This window comes from Schistocerca cancellata, chromosome 8, assembly GCF_023864275.1.
Source record: "Schistocerca cancellata isolate TAMUIC-IGC-003103 chromosome 8, iqSchCanc2.1, whole genome shotgun sequence".
NCBI lineage: Eukaryota > Metazoa > Arthropoda > Insecta > Orthoptera > Acrididae > Schistocerca > Schistocerca cancellata.
Genome location: NC_064633.1, coordinates 245,377,608 through 245,399,502, shown reverse-complemented (window position 1 = coordinate 245,399,502; position 21,895 = coordinate 245,377,608). Strand labels below are relative to the sequence as shown.

The 21,895-nt window shown below is 36.8% G+C and overlaps 1 protein-coding gene across 2 annotated transcripts in view; it reads right to left on the bottom strand.

Annotated features, from left to right (window-relative positions):
* The window catches only part of LOC126094511 (nuclear pore complex protein Nup58), a 162,148-nt gene extending 148,512 nt beyond the window's left edge, over positions 1-13,636 (bottom strand). For both annotated transcript variants that reach the window (XM_049908920.1, XM_049908921.1), the window contains exon 1: positions 13,380-13,636. In XM_049908920.1, coding sequence (XP_049764877.1) covers positions 13,380-13,444 — 65 coding nt within the window. In that variant the 5' untranslated portion in view covers positions 13,445-13,636. The remainder of the gene's footprint in view (positions 1-13,379) is intronic.
* Between the last annotated feature and the right edge of the window lie 8,259 nt (positions 13,637-21,895).

Genomic DNA, 21,895 nt, shown 5'->3' with positions numbered 1-21,895 from the left:
GGAATGTTTGGACAGGGAGGAATGTTCGAACAGTCACTCTGAAAATGGAGAATTTTAAACCAAACTTCTACACAATGACAAAGAGCATACATTTTCCAACAGCAGTTTCAACATTGAGAACTTTGGTTTATTAGAAGAGAACTGAACCCAGGTGTTGAACCATCAATTTTTGATTTTTTTTCAGCACTAAGCATCTAAAGGAGAACCGAGGAAACCACCAACTAAGGCAAATGTCCATTATTTACTACAGAAAACTAAGTATTCTCATAAACATGACTAATGAGACCTAGTTTCAATCACTTAAACAAATAATTTCATTCCATTTGGAACTACATTTAGTACAAGTTTGGTTTAGTTTGTATAAAAATCTATGTAGGAACATTATGACTAGTATTACTGAATAATATTTGTTGTCATCAGAGCACTGCTAGTTACTGATTCAAATTGTAAGTACTGTATTACTGAATAATATTTGTTGTCATCAGAGCACTGCTAGTTACTGATTCAAATTGCAAGTACTGTAGCCCCTATGATTTTTGTTGCTAGTAGTAAATGTTAAATTTATGTTCAGAAAATTTTGTCAACATATTGCTTTTTCAGTCCCATGGTCAGCAAATAAATAAGGCACAAATATTCAGAAAATCACATGTATAGGTTTATGACAAGAAATAAAACAACTAATTTTGTGGAAGTTTCTAGAAATAGGCTTGAAGAGACTATGGAGAATTTACATTTACTAATGTAAAACTGCCACAATTTAGCAAACAAATCCAGTACTGCTGAAACACTGCTGTCAGATTTAAAATGGAAGCAGAGGATTACTGGAAGTACAGCTGATATATTAAGAGGTACACCAGCAATTACACATTTTTTGTCTTATTACCTATACAAAGCTGCAATGTTAAAGAGTTCTACAGAGTAACTAATAGTGCAACATTGGTAACTGTTTTTGTATGTACACATTTAGTCTTTCAAACAGACAAGTATCTGAGTTTGACAGCAGTAATCTACACCTATTATATACTTATGACAATTACTGTAAATGGGGATTTTTGTACAAATAAGTTGTGTGCATGTTTCCATTTTTGTCCAAATGCATTTTTCATGTCGTAGTAAAAACTGTTTCTTTTCTTTTTTTAGAATCTTCTTCTTCTAGTGGTTGCCCAGCACCAAAATGAGAAATTTACCTTTGTCTACTCTTATTTTTTAAGCCAAGCCTATAACAAAGTCAGAAGTTTTTTTTTTCCCCACAATGCTTCACCACATCCCACTACCTTACAAAAACTGTACCAAGGAGTAAATGGTAAACCAGCAAAAACTGCACTGATCCTGAAATGATACCATATGGCTGTCACGAACAAGACAGTTGTTTCTCATGATGGATGAAATTCTCATTAGAATACACACAGAATGACTTCTGGGTTCACAGTAATGTAATATTTTTTGAAAGACAACATGTTCATCGGTGATTGTAGAAATTATTTATTTTACTATTGCAATTTCAGCCTCTGGGTCATTATCAAGTCCTACATCAAAAGCTAAAAAATATACAATAAATGAAGCACACAGTGAGTATAGACAGAGCTGCACAATCATGCCATCAGACAGAAGAACATTAGGAAAAAATGATGAAAATAACACCTCGCTTACATTTCTCTTCAGCACAGGTCAGAATTAAAATCCTCTGACATGTATACACATCATCGTCAGAACAAAGGTTTCTGAATGTAGGAATACAGTAGCATCAAAAGAGCGCAAAGCTCTGTACATTGTGGAAATTATTTAAATTATGTGAACTGTTACCCTGTTAACATCCTTAACACAAACTGCTATAAATCAATGTTCTAAACACTGTTTCCATGTGAAAGGTGTGAAAATACATTCACAATTCAATTTTCTCTGCACTTATTAGAGATAGTACAGTCCAGCAATAACAACTCTAAGCCTCATATCATAACTTTGTTTTCAATCTGTTGGCAACACACAGCTTTTCATGTGACAATTTGGCCGTGAGGTACAAGGAGACAGGTTACGGGAATTTAGTTACAAGGGAGTGGGATTAAACTACATATCTTATCTGTCCTAAAGATCTTACAGTGGTTTGTGTACTGACACAGAACATGGCAACAGTAGGCCTAATCTTACATATCATTTTCTCTGCATATACATTGCAAATGATTAAAAATATAGAAGGTGCAAAATGCTTGTCCATGAAACAGCCAACAGAGCAGCACAGCAAACAGAAAATACATGATGATGAGATGCAAACCCTTAAATATAGGAAAGTGTTTTTACTAAGCTCTAATATGGTAAATATATGGTAAATATAATGCAATTATGTAAAAACATATATACATATAATAATAATACAGTTCCGAAGTGCTTAAAACTTTATAAGGAAAAATGTAAAAAGTAATAACGCCATATTTTGATTCACTACCATAACAGATAAGACAAGACACACTTTTAAAGATAAAATGAAATACAGATCATAAATTAAATCAAAAAACATAAAACATATGGGAGTGCACTCTATTCTCTCTCATTATGTACAAAAATTGCACTGCTATAGAAAACAGTGGAAACACTTATAAAACTTTATTTTCATTTATGAAGACCTGGTAAAATACACCACATAATATATTCTAAAAATAAGATAAAGATAAAATAGAAGTCATAGCACATATGACTCTCCCATATCATCAAATAAAAATGTCATTAGTACCATACATATTATAAAATCATGATAGAAACATTTCTGTACAGAATGTTGGGGCAGTAAACCTGTATCACATCAGAAAAAATAAAGCATCCTAGTGCCATGATACTTTCCATCATTTGCTCTTAAAAGCAGACTGGAAGTTATCTATAAATTTTCCATTTCTTATATAAGTTTGATCATAAGCAAGTCATCGGGATTATTTTTGATGTGGTTGTGAATTTCTATTTCTACAAGAACATCCTTTATTCTACTTTTAGGCACTGCATACCATATTGGAAGGGCTGAATCTATGTTCCTCACAGTATGTTTGTTCTCACGGAGATGTTTGCTTATGGTAGAGTTACTACTCTCTTTCTGCCTAATACATCCTCAGACCCACCATTGAATGCCCTCTCCGTTTGTCCAATATATCTGTGCAAGTGCTACAGTCTTTTCTGTAGACCCCACGACTGGCAAAGTGGTTGGTGTACCAGTGCTATGTCTGATTTTCTTGCCTAATGTATTATCTATATAAAAACTGGTCCCTACATTAGTTTTCTTGAATACTAGTGCGATATTGTCTGGGACTGCACCTAAGTATGGTAGTTTGGCAAATGGGAATCTTTCTGTACCTGGTACTTTCTACTGTCACTTCATCAGTTATATCTGCAGTGTTTGTTTTAACTTTCCACTCACATAGTTCAGTGACCATTTCCCCTGAAACCACTATAGCTACTCCTTGCAAGACAGCCTTTTTTTTTTTTTTTTTTTTATTCGTCATCATCTAGTGGCAGGTTGTGTAGTATATGTATCACAAAATTAAAATAGGCTCACTTTGGCACACTGAATGGCAAGAATCATTACACACAGTACAATTCATGGTGACTGGCTAGCAAAAAATTACAAATTTGCTGTCAATATTTGATAGTTGGACATCTAGGAAAGTTTTACTTTTGTTAACTCCTATTTCTTCCATAAATTTTATAAAGGGGTGCAGGCTATTATGTTAGTTGTGCATTATATCTACAAATCCCTCAGAAAGTACTAATGAACCACTGATACATCGTTTACAGTGCTGAATTTTCTTTGATGTTGGGGAGGTGAGTAATTCTAATAAGTCAACAAATTTGCAAAACTCTGCCCTTGTGAGTTTGCACATAATTAAACCCACTCTTATTACTCATACTGTCTCTTTAACCTGCAATATTTGTGATGTCAAAAGAAACAAATACCCCATTCTACAGAATCTTAACATTCTTAATGTCACATGCACCCTTACGAGTTGCATACAGTGTACAATTTTTCAAATGTTTATACCATATAACTGGCACGTCAAGTTTTTTACTGATCTTATAGTTAGGGCTATCAACACAATTAATATTTGGGTGAACTGGAACATTTGGCACTCGTCTGGTGTTGCCCTATTTCTAAAGTCAAAAGTCTTATTTCTGATGATGTATACATGTTTGAGGATTTCAAATTATGACATGTGCTGAAACAAAATTTAAGTGATGTGTTATTTTCACCACATTTCAAAGTGTACTATTATCTGATGGCACGTTCATATACATCTACATCTATACTCCCCAAGCCACTGCACTGTGGGTGGCGGAGGGTACGGTGTACCACTACTAGTCTTTTTCTTTCCTGTTCCACTACCAAATAAAGCAAAAGAAAAGCGACTGTCTATATACATGCATATGAGCCCTAATTTCTCTTATTTTCGTGGTGTTTGTGCAACTCTGGCTCTATATTCTGTAGCTTAGTTTTTTGTTTGTTCTTTTCTTGTTGTTTTTGCAGTATCATTTCACAATGGCCCAAAGACTGAAACTGCAATAGTAAAATAATTTCTACGCTTGACGTGAGGAAAAAGATGCCTTGGTATTCATGGTTGTAGTACTGGATGACAACTGGAAAATTCCCATGGAGTATTTCCTGACAAGTGGTTTGACTGGTAGTGAAAGGGGCAATTTATGGTTTGTCTTGATTTTCTAAAACAGATTGGAATTGATGTACTCACCTCATCATTCGATGGTGCAGCTGCTAATTTGTCAATTGCTCATTATTTGGGAGCTGAATTTAGTCTAGACAGGATGAAATTATGGTTTGTAAGCCCATTAACAGGCATGTATTAGATGCTTGTTACATGCTAAAACTTGTTAGAAATTGTCTTTCCACAAATGAGGAATTCTGCAGTGAAGATAGCCTAATGAGGTGGATTTTTTTGTTGAACTAGAAAAATTATGGGCTCAAGAGGAATTGTATTTACGAACAAAATTAATAAAACTCCACATTAACTGGCACAATGAAGATTAAACTCTGTGTACAGACATTAAGTGAAATTGTTGCCAGTGACTTCCGATGTCATGATGAAAATCAGGCCTATTTCAGTTTCAGGGCTCTGATGAAAAAGTGAAATTTGCCAGGTTAATTAATGACTTATTTGACATTTTAAACAGCAGAGAATATTTTGAAAGGGATTCAAAAGATCCTTGGGCACAAATATGTACAGTGATGTATGCCTATATGTAAAGTAAAGAAAAGATATGGCTAATTACATTAAAACAATCAGACGAGGGAATGTTACTGGTGCAACCAACAAATAGAACTGCTTCCATACATATAATTAATAGTCTCTATTCTTCATTAACTGCATAAAAAACTATCACAAGCAGAACTGCACCAAATGACTTTCTTACAAACATATAAACTTAGTCAAGACCACCTGGAAGTGTTTGTTTTATAGTGCTGTGAGACATCGTAGGAGGGGCAGGGCAACAATCCCACAGCATGGCAGTAGTTTGAAGCTGCTTTCAAGAGATGTTCAGCATACATTTAGTTTAGTACATCTACTGGCACTAATTGCTCTGCCATTGATGCTATCACAATCCTTAGTGTAACATCAAATAATCAAGAAAATGTAATGAGTTGCCATCTGTTCTAGAAACTATACTAATACTCGCAAATCATGAGCATGATGGCATACCTTGTTGAGCTTCTCTCACTTTGTATGTCAATCACGTAGTTGAATATACAGCTGCATTTGTGGCTAGGACACTGTAGTACAGTACTAATACAAATGTCTATTTTTAATGTGGAAAACTTTTTGAAGAAATTAGGTACAACAGCTTTTCAGGACTTAAGGAAGAACGTTTTCCTTCACTTGAATAATATATTTCAAATTCACCTCTCCTCAACAATCGTATTCATCAGATGAAAAAAGCTTTACTTGTCGAATATTTTCAAACACAAACACAGTTACATCATATAGTGACACACCAGAATGAGTAGCTGCGCTATCTTTGAATTATGAGTTACCACACCAAAAGAGCTGTTTGAAAACCAGTGATTGTGTGTTAGTTAATCCACTCAACTATTTGTGAGTACGTGCACGGTAGTATGGGGCATCAAGACACTGCACCAACGGATGCTGTATTCTATGTTCACTTGGCCATACCTCTGATCTCTGCGTTCAGTCATTCACTTTTACGTACTTTATTAAGTCTAAGCCCCTTTCAGTTTGTTTACACAAGGCCCCAATTACCAGGTTTCATCTACATTTTATTTTCAAAATTTATTTCAGAAGTGCAGGATATATGGGGAATGTTACATAATGCCTTAGACCAGTCTTTTTGTTGTGCCTATCTGTGACTCAGCATCTCTGCTTTTTGGTGACTGGCAACTTTCCTTCTCATAATATCAAAAGTATAATTCTGAGAGAAGTCGCCCTCATTCAAGCTTTCCTTAACTTTAATTACAAAAGAACCCAGCTAGAAAATCATGCAATATCAATGCAGTCAATTTCTCTGAAACTCATTCAATGAATTCTGATGAGGTATCCTGCATTGTTTCTAAGTTTACTGAAACCCACAATTGAAAAATCATATTTTTGACCATATTACTACTAAATGCATTTTGTAGTGTAATTTTCTTTGGTTTACATTAGATTACAAATTAATTAAAACTCTTTCATTTTTAGTAGGTCTAATGAAATAATCACCCATCACAACAGTCACTAACCACATTTTAAACATATAGCCATAACTGTATGGTGGCGTAATGGTTAGCACATCTGCCTAGTAAGCAGGAGACCTGGGTTAAATTTCTGGCCATGGCCCCATTTTTAATTCATTGCTTCAGCTTCTATCCTTATGATAAAAAAATTTATGGAACAAATGAAAATTTATTTATGGATAAGTTATGAATTTTTCCAATTATGTCTATAAATGTCATTACATCTAAAAATGTCATTTTTTAGCAAAATATGTATTTTTTTAAATTTTATACAAGTGTGAACCCCTGACAGACCCACTTTCATACTTAGGGAATTAGTCAACAATAATGTGAGGTGTTTTATATTTTTTTTGAAAATTTTTGAAGATTTTTGAAGAATTTTTGAAATTTTTGATAAATTAAAGATTTAAATTTTGAAACATTCTTGAAAGGTGACTACCAACAGCCATCAAGTAATGTGTAAATTGCGTGTTTCACCATCAGCTGCTTTTATTTACATTTGAAAACCTTCTCCCATCATTTTGGTTCACATAGGTGAGTTGTTACAGCAGTTTCAAATTATGGTAGTGGGGCATTATTGACAAATTCACATCACCCATTTTCAAATTGGGTCACTGTATTTTAATAAAACTGGTTCTTTATCTATATGTAGGCTACCTCTGGGGCAAGCTTTACCAAGACCTGAGATGGTGAGATAAAATTCACAATAAAATTGAGTTCACTTGAAATGGAAATGTCCCTTTTGTAGACTTCCTGCTTCAGCGGCAGTAATGCCTGAACATTTGAGAGGAAACATTGAGAATATTTTGTGTACATTTCCAGACTGTGCCAGTTCTAGGTGGAGATTTTTAACTTAACAGCTATAGACTGGGTGACCTAAGTGATTAGAGCAGATGTTAGGGACAGGGAATCATTCGAAATTGCTCTAAACGCCTTATCAGGAAACTAACAGCTTGCTGATTACCCAAGAGGTCAGCACGAAAATTTCATCTCCACCACCAACAATATGAGTATCAATGGACAATATTCAAGAGCATTGTGCATTGACTTGCTTTAGGCAGGTATGTGCTGAACAGAGTTGTGACGGATGGAAAAGACTCACTGTGGTTTGGCAGCTGCATTAGAAAAGTGGTATGAAAACAAAGAGAGCTTTACTGCAAATTTAAATGTAGCCAAAGTCTCACAGACAAATAAAAACTAAACAAAACCGAAATTAATGTAGGATTACAAGATTACAGAACAATCACTGGAGATGGTTACTTCCACAAAATACCTAAGCGTATGCGTACAGAGTGATTTAAAAATGGCACGACCACATAACACTAATCACAGAAAGGGCACAAGCCATACTCAGATTAGTTGGAAGAATCCTCAGGAAATGTAGTCCTGGAAGCAAAAATCTTAAAAAATATAAAGTCTCACCCCATACTATGGTAACTGTTTAAAAAATTAAACATACTAACGGCAGCCTTGTTAAAACCTTTATTCTCTTATGGAAATCACTGTGATGAATAAGTTGGCTGAAGTGCACTCACTGTGTCCACAGCGCTTGCATTCCATCCTGATGTTGGTAATTTGTTGATGTTGGTCATCAGGCAATAGTATACACTAGCCAGTGTGAGTCCTTCAAACTAATGATTTCTTTCGTTGGAAGACACCAATTGATTACATTTGTTTTCGGTATGGGAATATGGAAGAAAACCAGATATGCTGACAGACTGATCTTTTGTGTAGCTTGAGACCTAGGTTAGGTGGGAATGTGGCAGACTTCCAAACAGAATGCTGTTTAGCACAGCCCGAGATATACACCTGCCATCGCAATAAGGTACTTTTATATCTTCTTCCTTATTTTACTGAAAATTCCATCAATGTCAGTAAAATTCTAACCTAAAAGAACAAAATACCAGCTAAATTTAAATAGGAAACATAGAAAATTACAAAAAAGCATTGTGACTGGCTACTATCAACTGACTCACAATTTGTTGTATTCAATTCCCATCGTTCATCACATGAGTTGTTACCAACATTGGCACGCAATGCAACCACTGCGGGGTCGGGGCTTGTACAAGCACATTTACCAAATTAGGCGCTATTTGAAATAATGCTATAGAACTCTTCAAAAATATGAGAAACCAACAGCCTTTACCATCCTCACTCTGGCAGATACTGAAATTTTAAAAAACAAACTGAAATCATTTCTACTTCACACCTCTCCCTACCCAACAGATGAATTTCTGAGTAGATACTTTCCACATAGTGAGTTACATTTATCACAAGTTGTTGTCAATTAAGATTAAAATTAAAAATCCAATTTTGTTAATGGCCAGCATATACGCATGCTTTTTGTAGAAAATTTTTTAAATAGGATTATACTGAACATACGCCACATCATTGCAAGTTGTGGATATAAGCCAAGAAGCATAGAGGAGGGAAAAAATTTTAAAAAATAAAGAAACAAAAATAAAAAATGGAGAGATTGAACTCCATGCTTTTCTTTGTTTACAATAAAATCTTAAATTTAATGTGCACCTACAACACCTACCATACATTATCAAATATGTTCATCCCACAACAGTAAGAAGTTGTTCAACTTGTAATGTAAAAGATAATTTGCTAACATATCATAATTACGTTAAAAGAAAAAGCTGACATCCACTACTAGTAGGTCCAGTAGGTTACAATATATTAAAATTAAAACCAATTACACATTTAGAACAGCAAGCAAGCAAATAAACCATTATAGATATAATATTAGCTATTCAGATACTTCTTTATGAAGCACAAGCAGACAACAACTGCAAAACTATTTCCTTTCCTGTAGAAAAACTTGTTTACAAAATCAACTTCAGGAATACATTTGTGAATAAGATTTATTTGGTTAAAACTGGAATGGGACATCTTGGAAGATATTACAGGCAACTAAGAGAATATGGAGAGAGAAGTAGCCTTAATGGAAGCTGTTGAAAAGAAATGTAATCTAGATAATGACTTTTTATCAGTTGACTAGACAATAACAACAGCAGCACTAGAAAACAGAATAACATTTCCATTTAGCACGTCAACACACCGGCTTCACGAGTTAATGACAAATTAGCATGTGTAGTAGATTGAGGAAGTGACAAGAGAAGATATGGAATTCCATGGAGCTAGAAATTGATACGACAGGAGGGAAAGGAAAGTAGTATGACTGTACAGTCTAGAAATGATGTGAGTTTGTGTGTATGTGTGTGTGTGTGGGGGGGGGGGGGGGAGAACAATTACTTTTTTCAAAATTAGAAAAACATAACAAATATTTTGAGAAAAACTCAAAACATTTCAGCATATTCATGGAGCAAGGCAACAGAAGATTACCAACGACATTATGTGAAGCAAGCAGTATATTTGCTTCAAAAAGAAAACAGCAAATTCAAAGTACCAAAATAAGAATGTGTGAAAGAGACTAAATATATTTAGATAGATTTGGTAGTGGGAAAAAAATGATGTGAAGTGTTGGAAGATTAAGATCAGGTTTTAATAATAAAAAATTAAGAAGTTAACTCATTATATACAAATTACTCTTCAATGAGAAAAGTGGCAAACAGTAGTTCATCAAAGTCATCCCAACAGAAAAGAGCAGCTATGAAATGTGAAAGGAGAAAAAAAGAAGCTACCTAAATAATGGTCAGAAAATGACAGAACAGAAGGTGCTGATACAACACATTTACAATCACTAAAATCAGCTGGAAAATATCAGAGCTAAGTGGTTATTGGACCCTACCTCAAAATATAAAAAATTTTTTAAAGAAAATTATCCTCATATAAATGAAGTAGATGCAAGGAGTTTGTCGAGAATTGCCACACTATCAGCCTGACATATTATACTTCAAGTGCAGATAACACAGTAAGAAAAATTGAGGTACAGAACAAGTACCAATTTGGTTTCAGAATATGTAAAAGAACCAGAGAAGCAATTTGAACATCCACTGAAACTACAATAAAATTCATTGTCAAACCCAACAATATCATTACATACCGGGTGATCAAAATGTCAGTATAAATTTGAAAACTGAATAAATCATGGAATAAAGTAGATACAGAGGTAAAAATTGACACACATGCTTGGATTGACATGGGGTTTTATTAGAACAAAAAACACCCCATATTGCTAAACGCACGAAATATCTCTTGCGCGCGTCGTTTGGTGATGATCGTGTGCTCAGCCGCCACTTTCGTCACACTTGGCCTCCCAGGTCCCCAGACCTCAGTCCGCGCGATTATTGGCTTTGGGGTTATCTGAAGTCGCAAGTGTATCATGATCGACTGACATCTCTAGGGATGCTGAAAGACAACATCCGACGCCAATGCCTCATCATAACTCCGGACATGCTTTACAGTGCTGTTCACAACATTATTACTCGACTACAGCTATTGTTAAGGAGTGATGGTGGACATATTGAGCATTTCCTGTAAAGAACATCATCTTTGCTGTGTCTTACTTTGTTATGCTAATTATTGCTATTCTGATCAGATGAAGCGCCATCTGTCAGACATTTTATGAACGTTTGCATTTTTTTGGTTCTAATAAAACCCCATGTCATTCCAAGCATGTGTGTCAATTTGTACCTCTCTATCTACATTATTCCGCGATTTATTCAGTTTTCAAATTTATACTGACTTTTTGATCACCCTGAACATACAACTATCAATACTTGTTCCATACACCATGAATACAAGATTTTGTAATGATGTGGAATGTGTCACTTTAGTATAAGTCTTCTTTGCACAAAATAATAATTTATTTAATTTATTTTTTTTTACTTCATATCTAAAAATTCATCTATCGAGTAGAAGGAAATTCTTTTAATTTGTTTTTAAACGGTGGTTGGCTATCTGTCAGACTCTATCTGGCAAATGACCACGGTTTTTTGTGGCAGCATAATTCACCCCTTTCTATGCCAAAGTCAGATTTAGCCTACAATAGTGATCATCATCCTTTCTTCTAGTGATATAGCTATGCACTTCACTGTTATTTTTGAATTGGGATGGGTTATTAATAGCAACTTTCATAAGTGAATATATGTATTGCAAAGGTACTGTGAATATCCCGAGTTCCTTGAATAAATGTCTGCAAGGTGATCATGGGTGGGTTTCAGCTATTATTCCGATTACAAGCTTTTGTGCGATGAATACTTTTTCTCTTAATGATGAATTACCCCAAAATAAGATGCCATACGAAAACAATGAATGAAAACAGCCATAGTAGACTAATTTCCTGACATATTTATCACCAAATTTGAAATAACCCTAATAGCATATGTAGATGAACCTAACCATTTCAGGAGGTCATCCGCTGATAATCTGAAAAAAAAAGGTGTTCAAAATAATACAAAGAGTAGTAAAAAAGTTTGAGAGATAAGTGATATATAATAAGAAGCTGCGTGTAATAAAGGTAGAAGAAGAAATGAAAATTAATATTAACATCATTGTCGTATATTTTTATTGCTAAATTTGGATGTCAATGCAAAAAAGAAAGAAAGATCTAGAACCGTAAAATGGAATGGTGGAACCAATGTGGTGCAAAATGTCAAATTACATTACTTAAATGAGGGGAAATGCACTATATTAAGTAAAACACTTAGCTGTTGCTCAGAAAACAAAATGATAGACGTAGAGAAAATTAACTCTGCAAAACCACAAATAGTACAATGGAGTCTAAGAAAAGTATTATTCAACAAAAATGTCAACCGATATCAGAAGTTCAGACACAACATACGAAATGTGCACAAATTAAAAATATACTTCAGACAACGGACGATTAAAGAAATGTATAAAAATAACTTGCTAAAAGACTGTACTCATTAGTGACAGTAACAATATGTAGAGATGAGACTGAAAAGAAGAAAATTCCCACAATATATTACATGAGTTAGGCCTAAATCTATTAGTAAAAGCAGACTACACTCTTACATACAGTGTAGGAAACAAATACTTCCATTACAACCATATCGTGAGATGCGATGATAAAAAGCTCTATGCACCCTCATGTTAACTAGATGCTCACATATTCAGTAAACTTACAGCTCATCATATTAGGGATTAAAAACTCAGAACAGAACTTTTCTCGTATCTGCTTTCAGATTAAGAAATGTATAATGCAGTATTTTTGCCACTCATATTTGCCCTTACATGCATGGAGAATATGACAATCTTATTTCAGTAGCCTATATTTCAATACTGCTTTTGGAACTTTAAAACAAGTTTACGGATATGTATTTAATTTCCACTGTAGCTTTCTTACATATTTCCATGATTATGTCGAACAATTAATATGATAAGCTAGTGTTATTGGGATGACGCAGTTACAAATCATACTCGAAAACTGTGTTTGCAGTACGACTTAAAATTAAGATAACTCATCAAACGATGAGTTCCGGGACGCGTTTTTTAAAATGATAGACAAGCCCCTTAGAATCGTTCCTTTGCCTCTTTACAGATCCGTCCAAATTTTTAATGCGCAGCGTACTACAGCTTCTTGAACGACACTTCAAATAACAAATGTGATCGCTAACGATTTAAAAATAACGTGGGAAACAATGTCAGTCAGTAATGCTATAAATACAAGTCGAGGAAAAAGTTTCGCTGTGCAAACTAGAGTTTTTAGTGTGAACTATTTTCGTTTACTCACTTCGCACCGAACCCGAAAGCCGTTCCGGTGGTTGTAATAGCTTGACTTCCGAAGCCAAACGACATTTTTTTAAAAATATTTTGTTGTCTTCCTACTGTTTACTTTCTGGCGATTTGTGTCACAACTGACAAGTTCACAATCCCAACAAAACAGGCCGCCAAGCATTGCACCATACACTCATGGAAGTTAAATTGCCAGATACTCCACTTATTACAATACAATGAACACCAGTCAACATCAGTACATCCCGACAGCCCGTCTTGTTTCTGTTACCTACTCGATAGCAGCGCGCCAAGCGGCCATCAAGCTGCACTTTTGAGTACCATATCGGATGAGTGGAAATAACGTCGTATATATTGATTTGTAACTCACTTAAAGATAAAGTTAGTGAATTGCCTATAGATGCTGATCTGAAATTATTAGCATGTCGAAGTACCACTTAAATAACTTGACAATTCAGAGGCTCCCGTTACCAGAATACAGATTAGCTGGCTGTTTTTCAGAGCTCCTTGCGGGGTACGGGAGTAGCTACGTACAAAAAACGGTATTCCATTTGAGGCCATAGATGTATCACGACACTGCACTGAACAGATATTTGAATGATGTGCAGGGGCAGTTGAATTTAGTGAAACTAAACTTCTAATTGTTGTTGTTTATAGGTACCCTAAGTCTGACTTCAGAGCATTTCTGCTCAAGCTAGAGAGGGTCCTTGATTCACTTTGTAGGAACCACCAGAAATTAGTTATACTTGGTGACTCAGTATAAATTTTGTATAAGATGGTGCAAGAAAAAGGATGTTGGTAGATCTTCTAAATTCATATGGTCTCATACAGACTGTGTTTTCCAACTAGGACGCAGGGGAACAGTAGCACAGCCATTGACAATACTTTTGTTCATTCGTCATTACTGACTGGGCATTCTGTTAGTAAACGTGTGAATGGCCTTTCATATCATGATGCACAAATTTCAACACTAAAAGGCTTTTGTAGTCAAACAAATGTCACATATAATTACAAAGTATGTAGGAAAGTTAATCCAACAGCAATAGAGAGTTTTTTTAAATCTTGTCATGGAACAAGAGTGGCAGGATGTTTCTAGTGCCGATAACATAGATGGTAAATATAATGCTTTCCTTAACAAATTTCTCATGCTCTTTGAGAGTTGCTTTCCAGTACAACATTCTAAATGGGGAACTAGCAGTAGTAGAAAACCGTATTGGCTGACTAGTGGGATGAGGATATCGTATAGCACAAAGTGGGAATTATATCAAAATGTTAGAAGCAGTCACAATCAAGCTACAGTAGCCCATTACAAACAGCACTGTAAGGTGCTTAAAATTGTTGTTAGGAAGGCAAGCAGTATGTGGTGTACAAATAGAATACATAATCCACACGATAAAATTAAAACCATATGGTCAGTTGTGAAGGAAGTGTCTGGTCACCAGCACAAGGTCGATGATATACTCAGTACATAGTAAAAATATTTCTGTTAGTGATAAATCAGATACATATACAATATTAACAATCATTTTCTGAGCATTGCTGGTGAATTAAATAAAAATTTAGTTTTTACAGGGATTCACATAACTTTCTTGGCAAATGCCTTTTTGAGACTGATGTCTGAAATACTCCCCTGTGATACAGATAAGGGGGAGATTGAGTCAATAATTAAATCACTGAAGACTAAGGATTCTCATGGTTATGATGGAGTGCTTAGCAGAATATTAAAGTACTGTATTTAAACATATTTGTAATTTTTCCTTTAGGAATGGTCATTTTCCTGAATGATTAAGTATTCAGTAGTAAATCCGCTTTATAAAAAAGGGAGAAAGGGGTAATGTAGATAATTTTAGACCTATTCCATACCATCAGTGTTTGCTAAAGTTATTGAAAAAGATGTAAGGATAATCGATCATTTTGTATCACACGATTTGCTGTCAAATATACATTTCGCCTTTAGAATTCGTTTAACAACTAAAAATGTTATAATCTCTTTCCTCTGTGAGGTACTGGATGGGGTAAACAAAAGGTTCTACATCTACATTTATACTCCGCAAGCCACCCAATGATGTGTGGCGGAGGGCACATTATGTGCCACTGTCACTCCCTCCCTTTCCTGTTCCAGTCTCGCATGGTTTGCGGGAAGAACGACTGCCGTAAAGCCTCTGTGTGCACTCGAACCTCTCTAATTTTACATTCGTGATATCCTCGGGAGGTATAAGTGGGGGGAAGCAATATATTCGATATCTCATCCAGAAACGCACCCTCTCGAAACCTGGACAGCAAGCTACACCGTGATGCAGAGCACCTCTCTTGAAGAGTCTGCCACTTGAGTTTGCTGAACATCTATGCAACACTATCATGCTTACCAAATAACCCTGTGACGAAATGCGCCGCTCTTCTTTGGATCTTCTCTATCTCCACTGTCAACCCAACCTGATATAGATCCCACACTGATGAGCAATACTCAAGTATAGGTCGAACAAGTGTTTAGTAAGCCACCTCCTTTGTTGATGGACTACATTTTCTAAGGACTCTCCCAATGAATCTCAACCTGGCACCCGCCTTACCAACAATTAATTTTATATGATCATTCCATTTAAAATCGTTCTGAACGCATACTCCCAGATATTTTACAGCAGTAACTCCTACCAATGTTTGTTCCACTATCATATAATCATACAATAAAGGATCCTTATTTCTATGTATTCGCAATACATTACATTTGTCTATGTTAAGGGTCAGTTGCCACTCCCTGCACCAAGTGCCTATCTGCTGCAGATCTTTCTGCATTTCGCTGCAATTTTATAATGCTGCGACTTCTCTGTATGCTACAGTATCATACGCAAAAAGTCGCATGAAACCTCCGACACTATCACCTAGGTCATTTATATATAGTGTGAAAAGCAATGGTCCCATAACACTACCCTGTGGCACGCCAGAGGTACTTTAACGTATGTAGATGTCTCTCCATTGAGAACAACATGCTGTGTTCTGTTTGCTAAAAACTCTTCAATCTAGCCACACAGCTGGTCTGATATTCCGTAGGCTCTTACTTTGTTTAACAGGCAACAGTGTGGAACTGTATTGAATGCCTTCCAGAAGTCAAGGAAAATGGCATCTACCTGGGAGCCTGTATCTAATATTTTCTGGGCCTCATGAACAAATAAAGCGAGTTGGGTCTCACACGATCGCTGTTTCCGGAATCCGTGTTGATTCCTACAGAGTAGATTCTGGGTTTCCAGAAAAGACATGATACGTGAGTAAAAAACATGTTCTAAAATTCTACAACAGATCGATGTCAGAGATATAGGCCTATAGTTTTGCGCATCTGCTCGACGACCTTTCTTGAAAACTGGAACTACCTGTGCTCTTTTCCAATCATTTGGAGCCTTCCGTTCCTCTAGAGACTTGCAGTACACAGTTGTTAGAAGGGGGCTGGGGGGCAAGTTCTTTTGCGTACTCTGTGTAGAATCGAACTGGTATGCCATCAGCTCCAGTGGACTTTCCTCCGTTGAGTGATTTCAGTTGCTTTTCTATTCCTTGGACACTTATTTCGATGTCAGCCATTTTTTAGTTCATGCTAGGATTTAGAGAAGGAATTGCAGTGCGGTCTTCCTCTATGAAACAGCTTTGGAAAAAGGTGTTTAGTATTTCAGCTTTAGGCGTGTCATCCTCTGTTTCAATGCCATTATCATCCCAGAGGTCTGGATATGCTGTTTCGATCCACTTATTGATTTAAAGTAAGACCAGAACTTCCTAGGATTTTCTGTCAAGTCGGTACATAGAATTTTACTTTCGAATTCACTGAACGCTTCACGCATAGCCCTCCTTACGCTAACTTTGACATCGTTTAGCTTGTGTTTGTCTGAGAGGTTTTGGTTGTGTTTAAATTTGCAGTGAAGCTCTCTTTGCTCTTTGCTCTTGTTGAACGACTGTGGGTTTTTCCCGTCCCTCACAGTTTTACTCGGCACGTACCTGTCTAAAACGCACTTTACGATTGCCTTGAACGTTTCCTATAAACACTCAACATTGTCAGTGTCGGAACAGAAATTTTCATTTTGATCTGTTAGGTAGTCTGAAATCTGCCCCCTATTGCTCTTGCTAAACAGATAAGCCTTCCTCCCTTTTTTATATTCCTATTTACTTCCATATTCAGGGATGCTGCAATGGCCTTATGATCACTGATTGCCTGTTCTGCACTTACAGGGTCGAAAACTTCGAGTCTGTTTGTTATCAGTAGGTCCAAGATGTTATCTCCACGAGTCGGTTCTCTGTTTAATTGCTCGAGGTAATTTTCGGATAGTGCACTCAATATAATGTCACTCGATACTCTGTCCCTACCACCCGTCCAAACATCTGAGTGTCCCAGTCTATATCTGGTAAATTGAAATCTCCACCTAGGACTATAACATGCTGAGGAAATTTATGTGAAATGTATTCCAGATTTTCTCTCAGTTGTTCTGCCACTAATGCTGCTGAGTCGGGAGGTCGGTAAAAGGAGCCAATTACTAACCTAGCTCGGTTGTTGAGTGTAACCTCCACCCATAATAATTCACAGGAACTATCCACTTCTACTTCACTACAGGATAAACTACTACTAACAGCGACGAACACTCCACCACCGGTTGCATGCAGTCTATCCTTTCTAAACACTGTCTGTGCCTTTGTAAAAATTTCAGCAGAATTTATCTCTGGCTTCAGCCAGCTTTCCATACCTATAGCAATTTCAGCTTTGGTGCTTTCTATCAGTGCTTGAAGTCCCGGTACTTTACCAACGCAGCTTCGACAGTTTACAATTACAATACCGATTGCTTCTTGGTCCCCACATGTCCTGACTTTGCCCTGCACCCTTTGAGGCTGTTGCCCTTTCTGTAATTGCCAGAGGCCATCTAACCCAACCATCTAACGCCACTCAATCCCTACTACCTGTGTAGCCGCCTGCTGTGTGTAGTGGACTCCTGACCTATCCAGTGGAACCTGAAACCCCACACCCAATGGCACAAGTCGAGGAATCTGCAGTCCACATGGTCGTAGAACCGTCGCAGAACTCGGCTCTGTACCAAAGGTCCGCATTCAGTCCTGTCGACGATGCCGCAGATGGTGAGCTCTGCTTTCATCCTGCTAGCGAGACTGGCAGTCTTCACCAAATCAGATACCTGCCGGGAGCCAGAGGATTTCCTCCGATCCATAGCGACACATCATTGGTGCCGACATGAGCGACCACCTGCAGATTGATGCACCCTGTACCCTTCATGGCATCTGGAAGAGCCCTTTCCACATATGGAATGACTCCCCCCAGTATGCACCCGGAGTGCACATTGGTTTTTTTCCCCTCCCTTGCAGCTATATCCCTAAGGGGCCCCATTTGCACTTGACGTTGGAGCTCCCAACTACCAGTAAGCCCATCCTCTGCGACCGCCCAGATCTTGCAGACTAAGGGGCAACCTCTGGAACAGGACAAGCAGCCATGTCCAGCCGAAGAGCAGTATCAGCCGGAGACAGAGCCTGAAACTGGTTCATCAGACAAACTGGAGAGGCCTTCCGTTCAGCCCGCCAGAATGTTTTTCGCCCCCTGCCACACCTCGAGACAACCTCCCACTCTACCACGGGTGAGGGGTCAGCCGCAATGAGGGCAGTATCCCAGGGAGCCACAGCCATAGTCTGATCGGGGGATGCGTGGAACGAGCTGGCTGTCCCCGACAAACAGCCTCAAGCTCTGTGACCGAAGCCAATACTGCCTGAAGCTGGGAGCGAAGGGATGCCAACTCAGCATGCATCCGAACACAGCAGCCACAGTCCCTATCCATGCTAAATACTGTTGTGCAAAGAACGTCTGAACTAGTCTACAGAGAGCACAAACAATTCGACACAAAATTTGAACGGTTATTAAAATACAAGACTGCCTACAAGTTGCAGCAATGCAGCTACTTGCTCGCTGCTGACACACTGCTCGGCGGCAGAAGGCTAACTGTACTGTCAGAAACATACAAAGACTATTTGAACGAAATAAACAAATGACAGACGACTACGCGACTTTACACGTCACAGATATTAAAATGCAAATCTGCCCCTGCTAAATACGAAACTACACAATGATTTGGCGGATTTAACTAAACAAGTGCGCTAAGAACACTCAAACAAATTTTCAACTTGACTGCTATCCTTATATGAACGCTAAATAAGCCACTTGCTACTACTTGCACACTGCTGACACACTGCTCGGCGGCAGAAGGCTAACTGTAACGTTTCGAACGATAGGCGTATATTTTTTGATTTAACTAAGGCTTCTGACTGTGTTGATGACAAAATTCTGCTCCAGAAGTTGTACCATTGCAGAATAAGGGGAGCAGCTCACAATTGGTTCACCTCTTACTTTAGCAACAGACTGCAAAATGTCATTATTTAGAATGTTGAGAATGGCTGTGATGTGGGCTCTGAATGGGGTATGGTCAAGTGGGGAGTGCCCCAGGGATCAATTTATTTATATAAATGATATGCCCTCTAGAATTAGGAGTAACTCTAAAATATTTCTGTTTGCAGATGATTTAGCTTGGTAGTAAAGGATGTTGTGTGCAACATTAGCTCGGTTTCAAATAGTGCAGTTCATGACCTAAGTTCATGGCTTGCAGAAAATAAACGAATGCTTAATCACAGTAAGAGCAAGTTTTTATAGTTTCTAACACACAATTTAACAAAAGCCTGACGCTTTAATTTCACAGAATGGGCATACGATTAGTGAAACTGAACAGTTCAAATTTCTAGGTGTTCAGGTAGATAGTAAACTGTCATGGAAAGCCCATGTTCAGGATCTTGTTCAAAGACTTGACGCTACAATTTTTACTATTCGAACAGTATCTGAAGTGAGTGATTGTTTGACACAAAAATTAGTCTACTTTGTTTATTTTCATTCGCTTATGTTGTGTGGTATTATATTTTGGGATAACTCTTCCCATTCTAAAAGAATATTTTTCAAATCCTCATGAGTTCCTCCTCCTATTCTGTCGAGGAGTTCCTTGAAAATTAAGCTGCTTGTTCTTGTATTGTTGATTGCGTTTACTTAAACTTATGGACTGACTTTTTTTGGGTTCATAAACATTTTATTTTTATCTGTTATTACTTTTATGTTTTAATTTCATGTACTTACAAATTCCATGACCTTGGAGATTTGCTCCTCAATTGGTCCTAGGGAAAGTGACGTGTAAAGAAAATAAATAAAACTTTCTGCAATAGGGAGTGTATGTAGTGCCATAAAAAAGGACAATAACAAAAAAATGACACCACAAGCAGCCAGCAGACTACACTTCCGAGTACCATACCGAATGATTGTGAATAATATCGTTTATATTGATTTGTAACATAGTTTTTGCAATAGGGAGCATATGTAGGGGCATTAAAACCAACAATATCTAAAAAAGAACACTATGCATGTCTTTCTTCATTTTAGTATGTACCATGGGTGGTATGAAATTATATATTACAGGAGATCGTATTTGCGATTCTCTTGTGGCATATACACATTTAATCACTTTATTTTAACAACAAAAAATAGGTTGTACACATCAGAAGACCCATCTGATGCAGAAATACATCTTATATCTACCCAACAATGCGAGGTTTTGTTTGCTACCTTGTTTCTCTTGTGGCATATACATATTTAATGACTTCATTTTAACAACAAAAAATAGCTTGTACACATCAGAAGACCCATCTGATGCAGAAATACATCTTATATCTACCCAAAAATGCGAGGTTTTGTTTGCTACACTTCCAGCTAAATCAGTAAATAGAAAATGTAGGAGTTTTGTATGGAATGTAATACCTACATTATTTATAGTACCAAATAATTCCTACTGTAAACTTTGCAACTATGGTATGCAAATGCTCTGAGACCGCTGTTGATAATGTCGCTGTGTACAACTCTAGAAAAAAACGTCATATCACAAAAACTAATAGTAGATGTGCTATCTGGTCGTGACATGCAGCATCTTGTGTTAAATGTTAAAACTTGTCAGGATAAAATCATCTATTAAATCTGAGTAAAGGAGAGTAATAAATCAGTCCAAAATTGAGAAGTTTAAGAGATTACTCAAAGTCGTGAGCTGGATAGATGTCTACAGTACTCCTGACTCAAATGGAAAATTCAATGCATTCATTAATAAAGATGCTCCCTCTTTTGAAAATTGTTTTCCAGTAAAGGTAAGGCAAACAGAAGTCTAAATATAAACCACAGATTGCACAAGGAATGAAGTTATCAAGAGCCACAAAAAGAAGACTGTATTTACTATCTAGGAACAGCTCTGATGTTAGCATTGTAATGCATTACAAAGAATACTACAAAATACTGAAGCAAGTAATCCACAAATATAAGCCGATTTATTATGAGAAAAGGATAATTACATCAGACAACAAAATAATAGCTAAGTGATATATGGTGAAAACAGAGACAGATGGGGTAAAAATGAAGAGGAAGAGATATCTCTGAAAATAAATGAGACATTGGTAACAAGTACATGT